At 62.2% G+C, this 21145-nt stretch overlaps 1 protein-coding gene across 1 annotated transcript; it reads left to right on the forward strand.

The window, feature by feature from the left end:
• On the forward strand, positions 1–17492 carry MYO1F (myosin IF). Its single transcript, XM_077788752.1, has 28 exons — positions 1–110; positions 4542–4679; positions 6659–6748; positions 7200–7294; positions 7800–7887; positions 8091–8180; positions 8678–8809; positions 8888–9022; positions 9100–9232; positions 9562–9758; positions 9852–9932; positions 10766–10852; positions 11001–11087; positions 11438–11605; positions 11667–11770; positions 12102–12183; positions 12287–12393; positions 12615–12713; positions 13183–13327; positions 13426–13540; positions 14114–14283; positions 14414–14559; positions 14822–14968; positions 15048–15196; positions 15445–15525; positions 15617–15818; positions 16838–17004; positions 17084–17492. The coding sequence occupies exons 1-28, from the start codon at positions 108–110 to the stop codon at positions 17158–17160; spliced, it is 3315 nt and encodes a 1104-aa protein (XP_077644878.1). The 5' UTR covers positions 1–107; the 3' UTR covers positions 17161–17492.
• The last annotated feature ends 3653 nt before the right edge of the window (positions 17493–21145 follow it).

The following is a 21145-nucleotide window of genomic DNA, read 5'->3' on the forward strand; positions in this document are numbered from 1 at the left end:
CGATCGTTGTTACAGCAGAAAGATAAAATCCGAGTGCTCCGGGATGGCCCCGGGCCGCCGGTGACGGGAGCCCGAGCACCTGGCCTGGGGAGGGACACAGGGACATCATGGTGAGTGCCAGCAGGGCCCCACCCTGCTCCCCTCGAGCCCCCCGGGCTGTCACCTCCTCCTGCTGCCACCCCAGGGCCACCTGAGCCCTGCCCTCCCTGCTGCCAGCCTGGCCCCTGGCTGCTCCGGGAGCTGCCCCGTGTCCCTGCTGCACAGGGGACAATGGCCCCAGCTTGGGGACAGGCCTGGGGGAGGGTGCAGGGGGGTGGTGACCCCCAGGACAGGGTGGGGAGCACCAGGGGATGGCTCTGTGCTGACACAGAGGGGTTTGGGGTGTGCTGTCACTGCTGTCACTGCTGTCACTGCTGTCACTGTGGTACCCACAGGACAAATTGTCCCCACTGGTGGTGCTGGTTTCTGGTGGGGCACAGGGTGGGGTGGGGGTGGCAGCCACATGGCCCAGGCCAGGAGGGACCCTCTGGGTGCTGGTCCCCGTGGTCAGGCCGTGCAGGGGCCAGGGGCTGCAGGGTGGGCAGCAGCCCCTTCTGGAGGTTGGTGTGGAGGCAGAAGAGGAAGGTGAAAGCTCTCAAAATTCAGAAGATGCTCAGACATGGCCGAAGGGGCTGGCACAGCTCGCGGGGTGATGCTGTCCCCAGCTGTTTCCAACCAGACAGGAAGAGGACAGTGGCCAGGCTAAAACTGAACCTTCTGCCACCCACACTTGTGGCTGTCACCTCCAAGAAGCTGCTCAGATGCTGTCCCCAAAAGACACTTGCACTGTCCCCTCCTCCACCACCTGAAACTGTTCTGTGGCTTCCTGGAGGACCAAAGGCAGCTATGCCCTGACTCCTACCAGCCCCAGCCCTGCCTAAGTCTGCTGTGACAGTGCTGTGACAAATCTGCTGCTCTGTGGACGCTTCTGGTGGTTTTGGAGCTGCTGATGTTTCTGGGCTTGGTCTATCTCATCTCAAAAGGTGCCACCTTGGGCTGCATCCGCTCCTTGCTCGGGGCTGCAGCTTCTTTTGTGGTTTAGACCACAGCTTTGAACAGAATACACTGTTTTCAAAGTGCTGCCACGGGGCTGCTCCCCTTCCTGCCCAGAGATCCTATCTGAGTGCCAGGAGCATCCTGGCCCCGGGCACAGGGGTGGGCACAGTGCCCATCCCGCAGCTGGGGGTGCTGAGGGGCTCCTCGTGTGCCACCTGCCCCCTTCGGAGCAAAGCCCTTCGTGCCCAGGGGCTGCAAAGGCTGCCTGGAAGGTGGAGGGGGGCAAAATCTTCTCCCTGCTTGGCGTGAGGCTGGAATGGCTCGGTGCAGCTTTGGCCTAGGGCAGGAGGGGACTGGACAGAGCAGGGGATGGAGAAACTGCTGCCCCAAACCCCTGGAAGCAAATTAATCTGTGCTCTCACTCCCCACAGGGATGACACCTGCAGCCCTGTCCCATGGGAGCTCTCTGGGCACTGAGCTGGGCCAACATCAGGGTTTTAAGGGATCCTAATTCCCCTTCATCCTGACTTTACTCTGATTTTACCCCATCTTTTAGCGAGCCCTGACCCTGCAAACCCCCCGTGACAGGCTCAGGGAAGGCAGGCAGGAGCACCCAGAGCTCTGCAGACAAACCCATCATTTGGCAGCAGTGAGCTGGTGTTTTCCTCCCATCTGGGCTGCACCAGGTGCCCCAGCAGAGGCAGGAAAGCCCCTGAGTGGCCCAGAGGAAGAGGAGGTGAAGGCACGCTCACCACTGACAGCTCTGAGCGGCTGACAGAGAATCTCTGGGTGTCAGCTCAAAACCTTTGAGCTCTCAATGCAGGAAATTCTCCTTTTGCCTTAATTTGGCCTCGATCAGCAGCCCAGGGTGCCTGTGCCAGCAGCTTTGGGGTGATGGGGACAGGGCACCGAGGTGCTTGGCTGCCCATGGGCTCTTCCCCCCCTGAAACCCAGGGTTTGGGCCAGGTTGGGTGAAGCTGGGCAGCTCCTGGGGTCCCTGGCAGCTCCGTGGGTGACACCACAGTGACTGGAGAGGACAGCTGAGCCTGCTGTGATTTCCTAAGGGATAATAGGATGAAAGCAAGAAAAAGGCCCAGGAGGAAGAGGAGGAGCTCTCTGGGTGATTTCAGGCTGTGTGAGCAGCCCTGGACGCCCTGAGCCCCCTGAGATGACCCCAAAAAAAGGTGGTGGAACAACACCAAAAAACCCCTTCAGCAGCTACGTGGGCTTGACTGGAATTTGGGGTTTGGAGAGGGGATGTTTGGGGTTGCAGGGCCCAGTGAGGAGAGAGGCAGGCAGGTGATGGAGCCAGGTTGTGACAGACACCCCAAGGGGGCTGGGGACAGCTGGTGACAACCAGAGGCTGCCAGGAGCCTGCAAAGGTGTTGGGATGCAGAGCCCTGAACACTTGAGAGCCTGCAGGGAAATCAAGTAAAAAGGGGAAGAGGAGAAGAAAAGGGAAATGGAAAGAGTAAGAGGCTAGGGCTGATGGGGGAGAAGTGAAATCGGTGACAGGAGCTCGGGGGGTGAAAGAGGAACCGTGGGGGTGGGGAAAAAGGAGCGGTCCCGACGGGGTGACCCCTCCTGGGCACCGTGCCGGGGCCACACGGGCACCACAGCTGTGCCAGCTTGTCTGTGGGCACACTGAGGCCGAGGGGATGCCTCGGGGTGGTTTCTGCACGGTGAAATCCCTCCCTGCCAGCCCAGGGCTGTGTTCACCCCACAAGGCAAAAATCCCAGGCCAGCCCTGCTGCTGCCCCACAGCCCCGGGGCACAGGGCTGGGCACAGCTGGGCAGGGGCTGCTGGCACCGCCCTGGGCACGAGGAAGGGGAGCAGGGAGCCAGGAGGATGTGGGGGTGCAGAGGATGCCAGCACCGCCCTTCCCCTGCGTCCTCTGTCTCCTCATCCGTCTGTGCATCAACAAAAGCCCTTCATCAGCCCGGCTGGGGAGCAGGGGGCTGCGGCAGGTCCTGTCAGGGCGCTGGGGCAGGTCCTGTCAGGGCGCTGGGGCAGGCCCTGTCAGGGGGCTGGGGCAGGCCCTGTCAGGGGGCTGGGGCAGGTCCTGTCAGCTCTCTGCGGGTGCCAGGAGGGGAGCAGAGGGCTGGGGCAGGTCCTGTAAGGGGGCTGGGGCAGGTCCTGTCAGGGGGCTGGGGCAGGTCCTGTCAGGGGGCTGGGCAGGTCCTGTCAGGGCGCTGGGGCAGGTCCTGTCAGGGGGCTGGGGCAGGTCCTGTCAGCTCTCTGCGGGTGCCAGGAGGGGAGCAGAGGGCTGGGACAGGTCCTGTCAGCTCTCTGCGGGTGCCAGGAGAGAAGGGGGCTGGGGCAGGTCCTGTCAGGGCGCTGGGGCAGGTCCTGTCAGCTCTCTGCGGGTGCCAGGAGGGAGCAGGGGGCTGGGGCAGGTCCTGTCAGGGCGCTGGGGCAGATCCTGTCAGGGCGCTGGGGCAGGTCCTGTCAGCTCTCTGCGGGTGCCAGGAGGGAGCAGGGGGCTGGGGCAGGTCCTGTCAGGGGGCTGGGGCAGGTCCTGTCAGCTCTCTTCAAGTGCCAGGAGGGAGCAGGGGGCTGGGGCAGGTCCTGTCAGGGCGCTGAGACAGGTCCTGTCAGCTCTCTACGTGTGCCAGGAGAGCAGGGGGCTGGGGCAGGTCCTGTCAGGGGGCTGGGGCAGGTCCTGTCAGCTCTCTTCAAGTGCCAGGAGGGAGCAGGGGACTGGGGCAGGTCCTGTCAGGGGGCTGGGGCAGGTCCTGTCAGGGCGCTGGGGCAGGTCCTGTCAGGGCGCTGGGGCAGGTCCTGTCAGCTCTCTGCGGGTGCCAGGAGGGGAGCAGAGGGCTGGGGCAGGTCCTGTCAGGGCGCTGGGGCAGGTCCTGTCAGCTCTCTGCACGTACCAGGAGGGGAGCAGAGGGCTGGGGCAGGTCCTGTCAGGGGGCTGGGGCAGGTCCTGTCAGGGCGCTGGGGCAGGTCCTGTCAGGGGGCTGGGGCAGGTCCTGTCAGGGGGCTGGGGCAGGTCCTGTCAGGGCGCTGGGGCAGGTCCTGTCAGCTCTCTGCAGGTACCAGGAGGGGAGCAGAGGGCTGGGGCAGGTCCTGTCAGCTCTCTGCAGGTGCCAGGAGGGGAGCAGAGGGCTGGGGCAGGTCCTGTCAGCTCTCTGCAGGTGCCAGGAGGGGAGCAGAGGGCTGGGGCAGGTCCTGTCAGCTCTCTGCGGGTGCCAGGAGAGAAGGGGGCTGGTACAGGTCCTGTCAGGGCGCTGGGGCAGGTCCTGTCAGGGGGCTGGGGCAGGTCCTGTCAGCTCTCTGCACGTACCAGGAGGGGAGCAGGGTCCCGGCGGTTGGGACAAGCCCCAGCGCGCTGACATTCGAGCTCTGGGAGTTCCAGCGTGGCCGAACCCCTCCTGCGCTCCGGGGGTGCCGGGTTCGGGTGGCGGCTGAGCCGGGGAGCCGGGGCCGGCCCGGGGGCTCCGAGGCAGCCCCGGTGGAAGGAGGTGGCCCCGGCACAGCCGCCGTGTCCCCGTCCCCTCAGGGCAGCAAGGAGCGCTTCCACTGGCAGAGCCACAATGTCAAGCAGAGCGGCGTGGACGACATGGTGCTGCTGTCCAAGATCTCCGAGGAGGCCATCGTGGAGAACCTCAAGAAGCGTTTCATGGATGATTTCATCTTCGTATCCTTCCCCAGGCGCGGGGAGAGGCGGGGATGGGCTCCAAGGCTTTGTTGGGATTTGGGACAGCGCGTCCCGTGCCCCGCGGGGACAGGAGCGGGCCCGGCTGCGGGAATGTCGCGCTCCCGAGCTGAGCCGCGCTCGGCACGGCCACAGCACCCAAACCCCGCTCCTGGCATGCCACAGCACCCAAACCCCGCTCCTGGCACGGCCACAGCACCCAAACCCCGCTGCTGGCACTGCCGCAGCACCCAAACCCGCTCCTGGCACAGCCAAGGCACCCAAACCCCTCTGCTGGCACGGCCAAGGCACCCAAACCCCGCTCCTGGCACGGCCACAGCACCCAAACCCCGCTCCTGGCACGGCCGCAGCACCCAAACCCCGCTCCTGGCACTGCCACAGCACCCAAACCCGCTCCTGCACCCTGCCGTGACGGGCTGGCAGCAGTGACATTGTCCCCTTTCGCTGTCACCCACCCCCAGCGGTGCCCACAGCGCGTCCTGGCTGCGCTGAATCCCCCAAATCCCGGCAAACCCAGCCCCGCATGGAGCGGGGAGGAGGTGCCACCCCTCGTCCCCAGCGGTGACAGGACACAGAGGACATCGTGCCAGTGCAGGGGACACTGTGCCAGGGCACAGGGGACACCGTGCCAGTGCAGGGGACACCGTGCCAGGACACAGGGGACACCGTGCCAGCGCAGGGGACACCGTGCCAGCGCAGGGGACACCGTGCCAGGGCAGGGGACATCGTGCCAGTGCAGGGGACACTGTGCCAGGGCACAGGGGACACCGTGCCAGTGCAGGGGACACCGTGCCAGGGCACAGGGGACACGGAGCTGCTCCGGCAGAGCTGGCACTGCCGGGCACCACAGCCCTGCAGGAGGACAGGGACGTGTCCCCGAGCCCTTCTCACCCCACACCTGCCTGGGGACGTGGCCAGCTCGGTGCCCTGCTCCCGGGCCGGGGGTGGCTGTCCCTGCTGGGGACAAGGAGCAGAGCCCCGAGGGGCACAGCAGGGCACGGGGAGGGGTGGCAGCGGGGCTGGGGCTGCTCCCCGCGCCGCTGCGTTTCCCCGGGACGTGGGGATGTGGCCCCGTCCTTACAAGGCGATGCTGTCCCGGCTGTGACTCAGCCACCTCCCCCCGCAGCCCCGGGGCTTTACATGCCTTTGGGGTTGGCTTTTTTTTAGCTTTTTGATTTTGTTTTTTTGGAGGGGAAAAATACCCCACGCAGCCTCTCCCTTCCTTTTTTTTTTTTCTGCGCTGCTGCACGCAGGGCTCTGTCCAGTCATGACTCAACATCCCAAGCTTCTGCATTTCCCAGAAAAGCTCCTTCCTGCCCTTTGGCCGTTGTCCCCCTGCCCCAGCGGCAGGTGGGACACAAATAGGGCAGCAAAGGCTTGGGATAAGCCCACCTGCTCCATCGCCACCTCCATCTCCTCACCCAGCTGCGGCTCACCCCCATCCCGCTGCCGCGCCTCTCCCAGGTGCAATTCCCGCTTTTCCGCGCCCCTGCCCGCACTGAGTGACTCGGGAGCGATGCAGGAAAGGCAGCAGCAGGGTGCCCGGTGGGCAGGGAAAGGCAGGACCCGCGGCTCCTCCCCTCTCCGTGCCTCAGTTTCCCTGGATGTGAAATCAGGATGGGCTCCTGCTGGAAAAGCCGCAGGTGGAGCGTGAGCAGAGGGCGGATTCCAGGGATGCTGGAGAAGTTTTTGGAGCCGATCCCCAGCCCGAGCAGGGAGCTGAGGGGATGCTCCTGCACCCATGGCGCTGCAGGGGCTGAGGGAGCTCTGGGAGTGCCCCAGGTCACGGCAGCAGGGCAGCCCTGCCTGTGCCAGGCTGGAATTGCCACCCTCGTGGCATTCCCGGCGCAGCTCCCGGGACGTGCCAGGGACCCCATAAGCACCTTCCTGCCCCCGGGTGGGACCGGGCAGTGGGAAGGGGGGACACGGGAAGGACACACGGCCCTTGACCTGCTGCCCAGACCTACATCGGGCCCGTGCTGATCTCCGTGAACCCCTTCAAGCAGATGCCGTATTTCACCGACCGCGAGATCGAGCTGTACCAGGGCGCGGTGAGGCTGCCCCGGGGGCAATCTGGGGTTAATTCCGTGCAATTAGGGGCGTCCCCTGAGGGTCCCCATCCTCCAGAGCCCTCCGGCTGCTGCAGGGCTCAGTGCTCCTAACAAGAGACCCAGCAGCAAATCCTGGGGAATTCAGCTCAGAAGGGCTCACTAAAGAAACCCAAACATGGTAAAATGCAGCCCCAGCGAGCTTCCCGAGGAGGAGGGGGGAGATAGAAACCACCAGACACGCTGCTGATGAGCTGGTGTTTGTGGGAAGAGGCTGATTCCCACAGGGGCAGAGTGAGGGGATTTGGGGAGTTCTGTGCCCGGCACTGCTGTCCTTGTCCCTTTTAGGGTCACTGTGAAGAGCCTGGTTCCCCTGTGGGCAGTGGAGGGGATCTGGGGAGGGGATCTGGGGGTTGCTCTGTGCTCAGCCCCGCTGTCCCTGTCCCCTGGTTAGGCCCAGTATGAAAATCCCCCCCACATCTACGCCCTGACTGACAACATGTACCGGAACATGCTGATCGACGGGGAGAACCAGTGTGTCATCATCAGGTACTGGGGACACTGGGCACAGCTGGGCCACCACTGCCCCTGGGGACACCTGTCCCCACCACCCCTTCTCCCCAGCCTGGGGTTTGCCAGCTGAGAGGTGGCTGAAGAATTGGCTCCTGGGCTCTGGCGTGACTGGAGGCTGTGACCAGGGGTGTTCCAGGCAGGGACAGAGCCTTGTGCAATGCAGCTCTGTGGGGCAGTGTTGCAAGGGAAATGGTCAGGATGTGGGGCAAGGCCAGAGACTTCCCTCTGAGGCTCCCAAGTCCCCCTCCTCCACTTCTAAATCTGGTGAGAACAAATTCAACGTCTCATGGAGCTGCTCCTCACTGAGCCACACTCTGCTCACACTGATACCCCTGGGCAGCCCCATCCAAGGGGGTGGCACAGTCCCCAGAATTCACTGTCATCCTCTGGTCCTGCTCCTGGACCCACCCCAAAGCCCCCCCAAGGATGGGTGGCTCTGGTGGGGCCGTTTCACATCTGCTCTTCTTCGCCATTTGCACAGCGGAGAAAGCGGAGCTGGGAAAACGGTGGCAGCAAAATACATCATGGGCTACATCTCCAAAGTGTCTGGGGGTGGGGAGAAAGTCCAGGTAGGTCTGTTGTCCCCCCTGCCACTCATCATTTCACTTCCCAACTGATCCCCACCACCCCGGCCCCCAGCATCCCCCTGATGGGGGCTGATGGTGACACACGGGGCAGCCACTCCAGGACTGGGACACGCAAAGCCTCAGGCATGTCCCCAGGCCTGGAGTGGGACACAGCAGTGCTGAGCCCTGCCCTCCTCTGTCCCCAGCACGTGAAGGACATCATCCTGCAGTCCAACCCGCTGCTGGAAGCTTTTGGAAATGCCAAAACTGTCCGGAACAACAATTCCAGCCGCTTCGTAAGTGCCAGGGCAGGTGCAGGGTCAGCGCTGCAGCAGAACACTGAACCAGCTGGGTTGCAAAGTTGACCTTTAGATCAAGTCCAGCCATTCCCCAAACCCTGCCCCAGGTGTCCCCAAGTGCCACATCCAGCTTTTTAATCCCTCCAGAGATGGTGACTCCACCACAGGATGGTGACTCCACCACAGTGTGTTCCAGTGCCTGACCACCCTGGAGGAATTTTTCCTCACATCCAATCTAAATTTCCCTTGGGCCAATGTGAGGCCATTTCCACTGTCCCCGTTGCCTGTTACCTGGGAGAAGAGACCGACCCCACTGGGCTCCAACCTCCTTTGCGTATTTGAGGGAGCAGTGAGGTCCCCACATAAACCATAAAGTTTTCAGCCAGGGGTTGCACACCCCACACAGCTCCTCGTGCAGTGGGGAAGAGCCTGGGGGGAATGAGGAATCCCCTGAGGCAGGACCACAGCTCTGAGCAGGATTTGTACCCGAGCAGGGAAAATACTTTGAGATCCAGTTCAGCCGGGGCGGAGAACCCGATGGGGGCAAGATCTCCAACTTCCTGCTGGAGAAGTCGCGCGTGGTGAGCCAGAACGAGTGCGAGCGGAATTTCCACATCTACTACCAGGTATGGGGGTGGCCTGGAGCCACCAGGCTGCAGGGGGGACCAAGAGCTGGCTGAGCACAACCCCCTGTCCCCTCCCAGCTCATCCAAGGGGCGTCCCAAGAGCAGCGGCAGAATTTGGGCATCATGAGCCCGGATTATTACTTCTACCTGAACCAGACAGACACCTACCAGGTGGAGGGCACAGATGACCACAGCGACTTCCATGAGACCATGGTGAGTGCCTGCGAGGGAGGAGAGTCCCCAAAAGCTCTGGGGCCGGGCGGGGGCTCACGGGGTCTGTGCACCCCCAGAACGCCATGCAGGTGATCGGCATCCGCGGCGAGGACCAGCAGCTGGTGCTGCAGATCGTGGCAGGGATCCTGCACCTGGGCAACATCAGCTTCAGGGAGGAAGGCAACTACGCCCGGGTGGAGAACGCTGACTGTGAGTAGCCAAGTGGCTCCAGGGAACTGGGGGAGCCTTGGGAATGAGCGGCAAACTGGCTGTGTCACAAATCCCCTGGCAGAGGAGGGAAACAGCACCAGCACACTCCCCAGGTTAGACATGAGGAAACTGAGGCAGCAAGCAAATGGCTCAGCCAGAGCTTGATCAGCCAGGGGACAGATGCCAGGTGTCACTTTGGGAGAGGAAGGACCCATGTGCTCTGTCATTGTCCCACTGCTGTCCTTCACACTTGGATGGGGCCGAGGGTTTTGACCATGGCTGGAGGCAGGTGGGGAGAACACAGCCCTGACCAACCCCGCTCTGCCCAGCCCTGGCCTTCCCTGCCTACCTGCTGGGGGTCGACCAGGAGCGCCTCAACGAGAAGGTCACCAGCAGGAAAATGGACAGCAAGTGGGGCGGCCGCTCCGAGTCCATCACCGTCACCCTCAACGTGGAGCAGGCGGCCTACACCCGGGACGCGCTGGCCAAGGGGCTCTACGCCCGCGTCTTCGACTTCCTGGTGGAGGTGTGTGGGCCTGAGAGGGGATGGTCACCCCCTGCTCCAGGAGATGGCCAATCCCACCACCCTGCAGCCAGCTTGTCCCCTGTGTCCCCGCAGTCCATCAACCGGGCCATGCAGAAGCCGTACGAGGAGTACAGCGTCGGGGTGCTGGACATCTACGGCTTCGAGATATTCCAGGTGTGTGTGGCTGTGCTGTGCAGCCCGGCTGGATTGTCCTGCCCTGCTCCCACAGCAAGGACAGTGACAGAACCCAGGCTTGCTTCAGGGGTTCTGTGTGGTGGAAAAGTCTCTCCTCTAACCTGTGTTTCTAAAGAAAGACTCAGCAGTCTCTTGTTGTTCGGTCTCAAGGCAGCTCAGGCAGAGGCACACACACACCCTGACATCTTTTCTGTCCTCTGACTTTTTCTTCTCTCCCCCTGCCCCTGGGCTGCTGTTATTTTTTATATGGTACATTACGTGATAAATGTTTACAGTTTTTCCCCAATACCTATTACCTATATTAAATGGTGCTTTTCTACTTTAAATTAATCTATGAGTGCCAACATCACTAAGAACATGGAGGCAAGGAGGAAGAAAGCAGAGGAACAGGACTGACCTACATTCCTCTATTTTAAACCCTCTGACCCCCATGTACAGAACAAAAACCCCCCTGTACAGGTGTTAAAACCCCCTTGTACAATACTAAAAAATTCTTCCCTCTACTTTGTGACTACTTCTACTATAATATCTAAACTTTTGTGACTTCTTGTTCTTCCTGTAAAGTTGGTAAATCATTCCATGGCTCAAACCCAAAATCACAGCTGTTTCCAGCTGCCTGCTAGGGTCTCAAATGCTTCTGACCAGAGCCTGGAACCTCCGAAAATGTCTGTGGGACATTCTGAGTTCCAACAGGACAGCACCTGAGAAGGGTCCCTGGAGTGGCATCCAAGCTCTGCTGGTTGGGATACCCCCGATGAGGCAGATGAGCAGACAAACACTCAGCTCCATTTTCTCTTCCATCTTTCCTGCAGAAAAACGGCTTTGAGCAATTCTGCATTAACTTTGTGAATGAGAAGCTGCAGCAGATCTTCATCGAGCTGACCCTGAAGGCAGAGCAGGTACAAGAGGCTGGGCTGGGGGCTGTGGGGCAGTGCCAGCACCCCAATTCCTGCACCTCCCTCATCCCCGGCACCACAGCTGGAGCAGGGAGTCTGCAGCACCTCCCAGGGGCTCGGGGCACATCCAGCTCTCCCTGTGCTTCTCCAGGAGGAGTATGTGCAGGAGGGGATCAAGTGGACGCAGATCCAGTACTTCAACAACAAGGTGGTGTGTGACCTGATAGAGAACAAGCTGGTGAGTGGGGTCCCCTCTGCTGGGGAGGCTTTTTGGGGAGCATAGGCACCCAGGGACAGGGGCTGGGTGGGATGATGAGGTGGTAAAAGCTGGTCCTGCCAAGCAGCAGAGAATCCCAGACTGGTTTGGTTTAGCAGGAGCCTTAAAGATCATCTTGTTCTACTCCCTGCCAGGATCAGGGACATTGTCCATGATCCCAGGGTGCTCCAAGCCCTGTCCAACCTGGCCTTGGACACTTCCAGCACCTGTGCAAGGGCACCAGCACTAAGCTGTGGCTCAGCATGAAGCAGCTGTGACCAGCTGCAGGATTGAGCCCTGGCACACCCACAGCTTCCCTTTCCCTGTGGCAGAACCCTCCCGGGATCATGAGTGTCCTGGATGACGTGTGTGCCACCATGCACGCCACGGGCGAGGGCGCCGACCAGACCCTGCTGCAGAAGCTGCAGGCGGCCGTGGGCACCCACGAGCACTTCAACAGCTGGAGCTCAGGCTTTGTCATCCACCACTACGCTGGCAAGGTGGGTAGGGCACCCCAAACCCCACAGCCGGCACCCCACAGCCCCACCTGCCGCAGCTGAGGTCCCCTCCTGTCCCCAGGTGTCCTACGATGTGAACGGCTTCTGCGAGCGCAACCGGGACGTGCTCTTCACCGACCTGATCGAGCTGATGCAGAGCAGTGAATAGTGAGTCTGGCAGTGCTGGGGACCTGGGGCACCCCAAAAGGGCTGGGGAAGAGGGCAGAGTCCTCAATATGCAGATCTTTAAGGCTGGTCCTGCCTTTGTGTGCTGGGGTGCTCAGTCCTGCATGGCCCCATGGGCACCGGGGGCATCCCAGGGTTGCAGGGCTGGGCAGAGCAGGGTCATCAGCAGCTCTGCTCCTGCTCCTGCTCCTGCTCCTGCTCTTGGGGGTGGTCAGGGAGGTGGCACTCAGCCCCACAGTAGAGGATTTCCCAGCTGGCCTCAGCCCAGGCCATGTTGGCAGCTCTCACCTGGGGACTGTCGCCTCCCTTCCAGTGGTTTCATCCGGATGCTTTTCCCAGAAAAACTTGATTCTGACAAAAAAGGACGGCCAACCACCGCGGGCTCCAAAATCAAGGTGTGTCCCATGGGCTGCAGAGCAGCAGCTGCCTCTGGGGCGGTGGCAAGGGCAGTGCTCCCACCACCCCCTTTGATGCTACAGAGGTCGATCCTTGCACCAGAAACAGGCCAACGACCTGGTGAACACGCTCATGAAGTGCACCCCACACTACATCCGCTGCATCAAACCCAACGAGACCAAGAAACCCCGGGACTGGGAGGAGAGCAGGTAACAGGGAGCCCACAGAGCCCAGGAAATGGCACCCAGCCATGGAGATGTGGCCAGGACCAACTTTCCTCCAAAAACTGCAGCCCTGGGCTGTCCCTCTGAGCTGTCCACTAGCTTAGGGAAGCACAAGGAGCACGTGGGGACACACTGTCCTCTTTAGGCGCACCTTTAGGTCTCGTCCCAACCTTTCATCATCCCACACATCCCTCCCTGCTGCACAGGGTGAAGCACCAGGTCGAGTACCTGGGGCTGAAGGAGAACATCCGGGTGCGCCGGGCAGGGTTTGCCTACCGCCGCCTCTTCCACAAGTTCCTGCAACGGTGAGTGGCCACTGGCACGGGGCTGGCAGATCCCACAGCACCTCCTCAGGAGGAGATGAGGGTGTGGGAGGCCCTGGCATGGCTTCACAGGTGAAGAGAGTTGGGGGTGTTTAACCTGAAGAAGAGAAGGCCTTGGTGAGACCTTAAAGCCCCTTCCAGAGACTAAAGTGATCAGCAGAGGGACTTGGGATGAGGGCATGGAGGGACAGGACACAGGGAATGGCTTCCACTGCCAGAGGGCAGGGATGGATGGGAGATTGGGCAGGAATTGTTCCCTGGGAGGGTGGGGAGGGCCTGGCCCAGGGTGCCCAGAGCAGGGCAGTGTCCAAGGCCAAGTTGGACAGGTTTTGGAGCAGCCTGGGACAGTGGAAGGTGTCCCTTCCATGGCAGGGGTGGGACTGGATGGGCTTTAAGTTCCCTTCCAACCCGAACTGCTGTGGGATTCTGTGACCCTGCTCTGTCCCCACAGCTACGCCATCCTCACCCCCGAGACGTGGCCGTCGTGGCGCGGGGACGAGCGCCAAGGGGTGCAGCACCTCCTGCGCTCGGTCAACATGGACCCAGACCAGTACCAGATGGGCAGGAGTAAGGTGTTCGTCAAGAACCCCGAGTCGGTGGGTGGCCCTGACTCCTGGGGGGCACTGCCCGTGGCTGGGCATCACTGGGGAGGGTTTTTGGGGTGTCCTGGCTCAGCACTGCCTGTCCCTCCCAGCTTTTCCTGCTCGAGGAGATGCGGGAGAGGAAATTTGACAGCTTCGCCCGGGTGATCCAGAAGGCCTGGCGCCGGCACGTCGCCATCCGCAAATACGAGCAGATGAGAGAGGAGGGTAAGGCTGGGCAAGGACAGGGACAGTGCCACCCCAGCAGCCCTTATAGTGTCCCCAGCTGTCAGAGCAGCAGCCTGGCTCCTAATCATGGCACTAATGGTGATTAGGTGATGGAGGAACCAGCCTGGGAGTTGTTGGGGGTCTTTTCCCACTCTAAAGGAGAGCATGGATTTCCTGCTCCTATTTCCAGCCCTGGGAGCCTTGTGCTGTCTCACTCTGCATTTCACAAGGCCTGCACAGGGATGGAGGGGAGTAGCTGGGAGTCAGTGTTGGCAGAAGGATGGGACAAGCCATTGACCCCATCATGGGTTTTCCCACCCTCCCAAGCAAGCAGGAAAAATCAAGGAGAAAAACCCAGAAAATGGCTGGGTCCATCCCTCCCTCCCACAGCACAAGGTTTTTTGAAGGCAATTAATGGGTTTCAAAGCCAGCCAAGCTCAAGCAGCTGGGATTCCTCCCATGGTATAAAACAAGCCCCACTTCTTGCTGCCATGACCCGTGTGACATCTGGGGGGCTCTGAGCCACCAGCACAGAGCCATGTCAGACCTGCACCTCTTTGGGGTCCCTCCCAGCCGCCAGCATCCTCTACAACTTCAAAGAGCGGCGCAGGAACAGCATCAACAGGAATTTCGTGGGGGATTACCTGGGCATGGAGGAGCGGCCGGAGCTGCGGCAGTTCCTGGCCAAGCGGGAACGCGTCGACTTCGCCGACTCCGTCACCAAGTATGACCGGAGGTTCAAGGTACAAGGACACACCTGAGGCTGGGCAGCTGGTGCAGCTCCTGGTGGCTTCCCTCGGGTGGGATGTGTGTGGGGGGGGTTTGTGCCCCCCCAGCAAAGCCCCCTCACCCCCTTTTCCTGCCCTTTCCCAGCCCATCAAGCGGGATTTCATTCTCACCCCCAAGTACTTCTACCTGATCGGGCGGGAGAAGGTGAAGAAGGGGCCTGAGAAGGGGCAGATCAAGGAGGTGCTCAAGAAGAAGGTGGAGCTGCAGGCGGTGAGCGGCGTCTCGCTGAGGTGTGTCCCTTACCAGGGGCTCTGCACGGGGTGTCCCCATGGCTGGGCTTTCCCTCTCTCCATGCCCTGTTGCTCTCCAGTCCCTCGTCCATGGGGGTGTCCAGCCCTGAGGAGGAGGCTCCTCATGTGTGCTTTGCAGAAGCCAGGAAGTTTTCCAGCCAAATCACCCTCCAAATTTCCTTGGGGTGGACCCAAAAACCCTGTGGGATCCCCAAATCCCCACCAGTTTTAGTGAGGTTGACACCCCTGGTTTCTCCCCCAGCACCAGGCAGGACGACTTCTTCATTCTCCATGAGAATGATGCTGATAATTTCTTGGAGTCGATCTTCAAAACAGAGCTGATCAGCCTCCTGTGCAAACGCTTTGAGGAGCTCACCCACTCCAAGCTGCCCCTCTCCTTCAAGGACACGTAAGGATGGAGGCCAGGAGAGGTGACAAAGCAGGACAGGGTCCTGTCACCACGGCCTCATGGCTTCTCTTGCCCCCAGACTACAGTTTCGGGTGAAGAAGGAGGGCTGGGGTGGCGGTGGCACGCGCAACGTCACCTTCATCAGAGGACAGGGCGATGTGGCCGCCCTCAAAGCTGGAGGCAAAACCCTTATGGTCAGCATCGGGGATGGGCTCCCCAGGAATGCCAGTGAGTGCCAGGGCACTGGGGGGTGGCAGAGGGGGGACACAGGAGCGCTGGGGTCACAGGGCACAGCTGGAGCATTGGGGTGAGCTGGGTGTACCCTGTGGGGTTTGTGTCTCCCCTGGGAAGGACCCATTTCTGCTCTGGTGATGGGGCAGCACCGGGACCTCTGGGGAACAGGGTACAAATGGGGGGACAGCCCCTACAGCTGGCTCTGAGGACTGTCAATTAACGGGGGGCTTGTGTCCCCCCAGAGCCCACAAGGAAGGGGGCAGCACAGGGTAGAGGTGGCAGCAGGTGTCCAGCTTCCCGAAGTGCCCCACCAGCACCCAGAGGTGAGGAGGGGGTACGGGGTGGGGAACACCCGGGGGTGCAGGCTGTGCATGGCCCCGCTGTAATGCACCCTCCTGGGCCGGGCTGTTCCAGGGGCCTGCAGGAACGGGGGTCCCCAGATCTCCCGCGGCGATGGCTGGGCCCAGAGGGACACCTACAGGATGCCCCAGAAGCAGACGCGGGGCCCCCCGGCCGCGGCTCCTCCCGCCCGCAGCGCCGGCCACCAGCCCAAGGCACGGCCCCCATCAGAGCACAACATGGACTTCCTCAACGTGCCTGACCAGGGGGTGGCCGGGTAGGTCCTGTCCCACCTCCCTGTCCCTGCCCCATCCTCCTCTCCCACTGCCACCGGCGCTGGGAGATGGAGGAGACCGGAGTGGGGCAATCTGGCTTTGCTGGCAGGACACATCGCCCAGGCTCTTGTGCATCCCAGTCCTCCCAGTCCCTGCACTGGGAGCACCCACGTGTAGGCATGCAGCATGCCATGGGTGTGGGACAGCAGGACGGGCAGCTCATCCTGCTCCAGTTCCCCCAGTCCCAGAACTTGGAGCACCCACCTGCAGGCACAGAGCAATCCCATGGATGGGTGTGGGGGCAGTAGGGTGGGCAAGAAGATGCAGCTCATCCTGCCCCAGTTCCAGTCTGTGCACTGGGAGCACCCACCTGCAGGCACAGAACATCTCAGGATGGGCAGGAGGGTGTAGCTCATCCTGCCCCAGTTCTCCCAATCTCTGAACTGGGAGCACCTAGATGTGCTGCTGGCACAGAGCACCCCATGGGTAGAGCACCAGGGTGGGCAGCTCATCCTGCTCCAGTTCCCCCAGTCCCTGAACCAGGAGCACCCACCTGCAGGCACGGAGCACCCCAGGGGTGGGTGTGGGGACAGCAGGATGGGCAGGGGGAGCAGCAGGATGGGAAAGGGGGGCAGCAGGATGGGCAGGGGGAGCAGAAGGATGGGCAGGGGGGCAGAAGGATGGGCAGGGGGGCAGAAGGATGGGAAAGGGGGAGCAGCAGGATGGGAAAGGGGGAGCACCAGGATGGGCAGGGGGGCAGAAGGATGGGAAAGGGGGAGCAGAAGGATGGGCAGGGGGGCAGAAGGATGGGCAGGGGGGCAGCAGGATGGGCAGGGAGGCAGAAGGATGGGCAGGGGAAGCAGCAGGATGGGAAAGGGGGAGCAGCAGGATGGGCAGGGGGGCAGAAGGATGGGAAAGGGGGAGCAGCAGGATGGGCAGGGGAGCAGAAGGATGGGCAGGGGGGCAGCACATGCCATCCCTCCCGCCGTGCCCGTGCAGACCCCAGCCCTGCCGCCCTCAGGGTGCAGCGGCGGCGCAGCGTGGGCCAGCGGCCGCCCCCGGCCCGGCGCCCCAAGCCCCAGCCCAAGGCCGGGGGCCCGCGGTGCCGGGCGCTCTACCAGTACATCGGGCAGGACGTGGACGAGCTCAGCTTCAACGTGGGGGACGTCATTGACATCCTGATGGAAGGTACCAGGCTCCTGCCCTGCCCGGCTCCTCTCCACGCCCCTGCGCTGGCACCACAGCTGATTTTTTGTCTCCTCCCCAGATGCCTCTGGCTGGTGGAAGGGCCAGCTGCACGGCAAGGAAGGGCTTTTCCCTGGGAATTATGTGCAGAGGATCTGAGCTGGAGAAAAGGACGAGGTCACCATCCTCCCACCCCACCCACAGACGCTGTTCCCAACGTGCCAGGGCACCTAAAGTTTTCCCACCAACTTCAAAACTTCCTAAAAAACTTCCAAACCATGAAGTTTTCCTACCAATGCTGGCACAGAGTGAGCGTTTCCTCATGAGCCCCCCGGACTGTGCCAAATGCCAGGCCCTTCAGCTGGGGCAAGGACAGGCTCTCGGCTGCTTGTTCATACCCTGGGACTCAAAACTGCTCCGTGGTCCGAACACAGTCTTTGTTAACAATGATGGCAAATACGCAGACTCAGCAAACCTGACTCAAACCTTGAGTTTGGGGGTTGTGTTTCACCCGCTCCGGCTGTGACAAAAGCTGTGTGGGCAGACACAGACCGGAGGCAGCCCCGTTCCTCCCAGCGTGAACCCTCCAGAAAACGCTGAAAATACAAACCAGCTCCAGCTCAGGCAGCTCGTGGCGCTGGGTCACTCAGCACAGCCGGCGAGGCAGATCAGGAGCAGGCTGCTGCCACTGTGCCCTGGCTTGTCACAACTCCAAGAGTGTCTCGGGCAAAGCCCACGGAGCTGTCACAGCCTTTCCTGGCAGAGCTCAGAGGCTGCTGGGCCCCGCAGCTTGTGGGGTCACATCCCTGTGGGGCCAGGACCGATGCTTGGGGTGGCAACCACGACTCTCTGTGCCCACACGCCACAGCCCAGGGCAGGGCAAAGCTGGGGGTGTGGGGTGCGGGGTTTGAGGTGTGGGGTGTGGGGTGTGTGTGAGGGGGGTGATGAAGGGTGTGTGGGGTGTGTGGGGTGTGTGGGGTGTGTGGGGTGAAGGGTGCGGGATGTGGGTGTGGGATGGGGTGATGGGTGTGGGATGTGGGATGGGGTGAGGGGTGTGGGGTGGGGTGAGAGGTTTGGGATGTCAGATGTGGGGTGTGGGGCTGGGGGTGCGCGATTTGGGGGATGTGGGGGATGTGGGATGTGGAATGTGTGGGATGTGGGATGGGGTGCGGGATGAGGGGTGCCAGGTATGTGGGGTGTGGGGCTGGGGGTGCGGGATGTGGGGGATGTGGGGTGCGGGGTTTGGGGTGTGGGGTGAGGGGTGTGGGCTGTGTGTGTGTGGGGTGATGAAGGGTGTGCGGGGTGTGATGAGGGGTGTAGGGTGTGTGTAGGGGGGGTGTGGGGTGCAGAGTGTGTGGGGTGTGGGGTGTGTAGAGTGAAGGGTGCGGGATGTGGGTGTGGGGTGTGAGGTGAGGGGTGATGGGTGTGGGATGCGGGATGGGGTGAGGGGTGCGGGATGTCGGATGTGGGGTGTGGGGCTGGGGGTGCAGGATGTGGGGGATGTGGGGGATGTGGGGTGTGTGGGATGTGGGATGAGGTGCGGGATGTGGGGTGTGGGATGAGGGGTGTGTGATGAAGGGTGTGCAGGGTGTGATGTGGGGTGTAGGGTGTGTGTGTGGGGTGTGGGGTGTGTGGGGTCGGATGGGGTGTGGGGTGTGTGGAGTGAAGGTGCGGAATGTGGTGTGGGGTGTGAGGTGAGGGGTGTGGGGTGTGGGATGGGGTGACGGGTGGGGGCCGAGCCCTGCCCGGGCCGCCCCGGGAGGATTTCAGCGGCAGAGGGAGGGACGGGCCGGGAATGGACGGGCCGGGAATGCCCGCCCCGAGCCCGGCCCTGCCCGCCCCGAGCCCGGCCCCGCCCGCCCCGAGCCCGGCCCTGCGCCGGAGGAAGTGACGGGAGCGTGAGCGCACAGAGTGCGAGCCCTGAGCCCGGCCCGCCTCTTCCTCCGTGAGCCCGCAGAGCCCGAGCCCACAGAGCCTGATCCACAGAGCCTGACCCTACAGAGCCTGACCCTACAGAGCCTGATCCTACAGAGCCTGAGCCCACAGAGCCTGATCCCACAGAGTCTGATCCCACAGAGCCTGATCCCACAGAGCCTGACCCCACAGAGCCCGAGCCCACAGAGCCTGACCCCACAGAGCCTGATCCACAGAGCCTGATCCTACAGAGCCTGATCCCACAGAGCCTGACCCTACAGAGCCCGAGCCCACAGAGCCCGACCCTACAGAGCCTGATCCCACAGAGCCTGATCCACAGAGCCTGATCCTACAGAGCCTGAGCCCGCAGAGCCTGACCCCACAGAGTCTGATCCCACAGAGCCTGACCCTACAGAGCCTGATCCCACAGAGCCTGACCCTACAGAGCCTGATCCCACAGAGCCCGAGCCCACAGAGCCTGAGCCCACAGAGCCTGACCCTACAGAGCCTGACCCTACAGAGCCTGATCCCACAGAGCCTGACCCTACAGAGCCTGATCCCACAGAGCCCGAGCCCACAGAGCCTGAGCCCACAGAGCCTGAGCCCGCAGAGCCTGATCCTACAGAGCCTGACCCTACAGAGCCTGATCCTACAGAGCCTGATCCCGCAGAGCCTGACCCTACAGAGCCTGATCCCACAGAGTCTGACCCTACAGAGCCTGACCCTACAGAGCCTGACCCCACAGAGCCTGAGCCCACAGAGCCTGACCCTACAGAGCCTGACCCCACAGAGCCTGAGCCCACAGAGCCTGACCCTACAGAGCCTGACCCTACAGAGCCTGATCCACAGAGCCTGAGCCCTCAGAGCCTGATCCCACAGAGCCTGAACCTACAGAGCCTGATCCACAGAGCCTGATCCCACAGAGCCCGAGCCCGCAGAGCCTGATCCTACAGAGCCTGACCCTACAGAGCCTGATCCTACAGAGCCTGATCCACAGAGCCTGAGCCCTCAGAGCCTGATCCCACAGAGCCTGAACCTACAGAGCCTGATCCTACAGAGCCTGACCCTACAGAGCCTGAGCCCACAGAGCCTGATCCCACAGAGCCTGAGCCCACAGAGCCTGAGCCCACAGAGCCTGATCCCACAGAGCCTGAGCCCACAGAGCCTGAGCCCACAGAGCCTGACCCTACAGAGCCCGATCCCACAGAGCCCGAGCCCACAGAGCCTGAGCCCACAGAGCCTGAGCCCACAGAGCCTGACCCCACAGAGCCTCAGCCCAGAGCCCAGCCCTTCTCTTCCTCCCTGATCCCACATCCCAGCCCTCCTCTTCCTCTGTGCGCCCACAGAACCCGAGCCCACAGCCCGGCCCTCCTCTTCCTCTCTGATCCTACAGAGCCCATCCCTCCTCTTCCTGATCCTACAGAGCATAATCCCACAGAGCCTGAGCCCACAGCCCAGCCCTCCTTTTCCTCCCTGATCCCACAGCCAGCCCTGTTCTTCCTCCCTGACCTCACAGCCCAGTCCTCCTCTTCCTCTCTCCCTCCCAGCCCGCTCTGGAGCTGTTCCCATGTCACACAGACCTTCCTCCCCACCTCAGATTTGGGGTCCAGCGGTGTTCTGCGCATCCTGTGTCCTCCAGGGTGGGATTGACAGAGGGCACAACCCCACTGGGATGGGAATTTTCCCGTGGAATTCCCAGCTCCTCACAGCCCCACGCTGGAAATTGTGGGTTCCCCCTCCCACCATGAGGGGGTTTTTCAGCCCCTGCACTCCTCGGGGTGATTTTTCTTGTAAATCACAGCTTTTTTAGGAATACTTGCACTGCAGAGTGCAAGAGGGAGGTGTCTGATTTGATTTTAATGAAAAATATTGGCTTTGGGAACTGAGGATTGAGGAAATCCTGCACCTTCCAGCCCTTCCTGGGGGCTGGGGATGGGGATGGGGGCGGTGGGTCCTGGCAGGGGGATGGGGATGGGAATGGGGGCGGTGGGTCCTGGCAGGGGGATGGGATGGGGACAGTGGGTCTTGGCAGGGGGATGGGGATGGGAATGGGGGTGGGTGGGTCCTGGCAGGGGGATGGGGATGGGGGCGGTGGGTCCTGGCAGGGGGATGGGGATGGGGGCAGTGGGTCTTGGCAGGGGGATGGGGATGGGAATGGGGGTGGGTGGGTGGCAGGGGGATGGGGATTGGGGTGTTGGGTCCTGGCAGGGACACGGGAACTGGGCCAGCT

The sequence above is a fragment of the Lonchura striata genome, chromosome 28 (assembly GCF_046129695.1).
Source record: "Lonchura striata isolate bLonStr1 chromosome 28, bLonStr1.mat, whole genome shotgun sequence".
Lineage (NCBI taxonomy): Eukaryota > Metazoa > Chordata > Aves > Passeriformes > Estrildidae > Lonchura > Lonchura striata.

Excerpts from the sequence above, each read along its gene's own strand:
- MYO1F (XM_077788752.1), top strand. Across the intron at positions 4,680-6,658 it reads TCATGGATGATTTCATCTTC|ACCTACATCGGGCCCGTGCT; the intron begins GTATCCTTCCCC and ends CCTGCTGCCCAG. Across the intron at positions 12,394-12,614 it reads CGGGACTGGGAGGAGAGCAG|GGTGAAGCACCAGGTCGAGT; the intron begins GTAACAGGGAGC and ends CCTGCTGCACAG.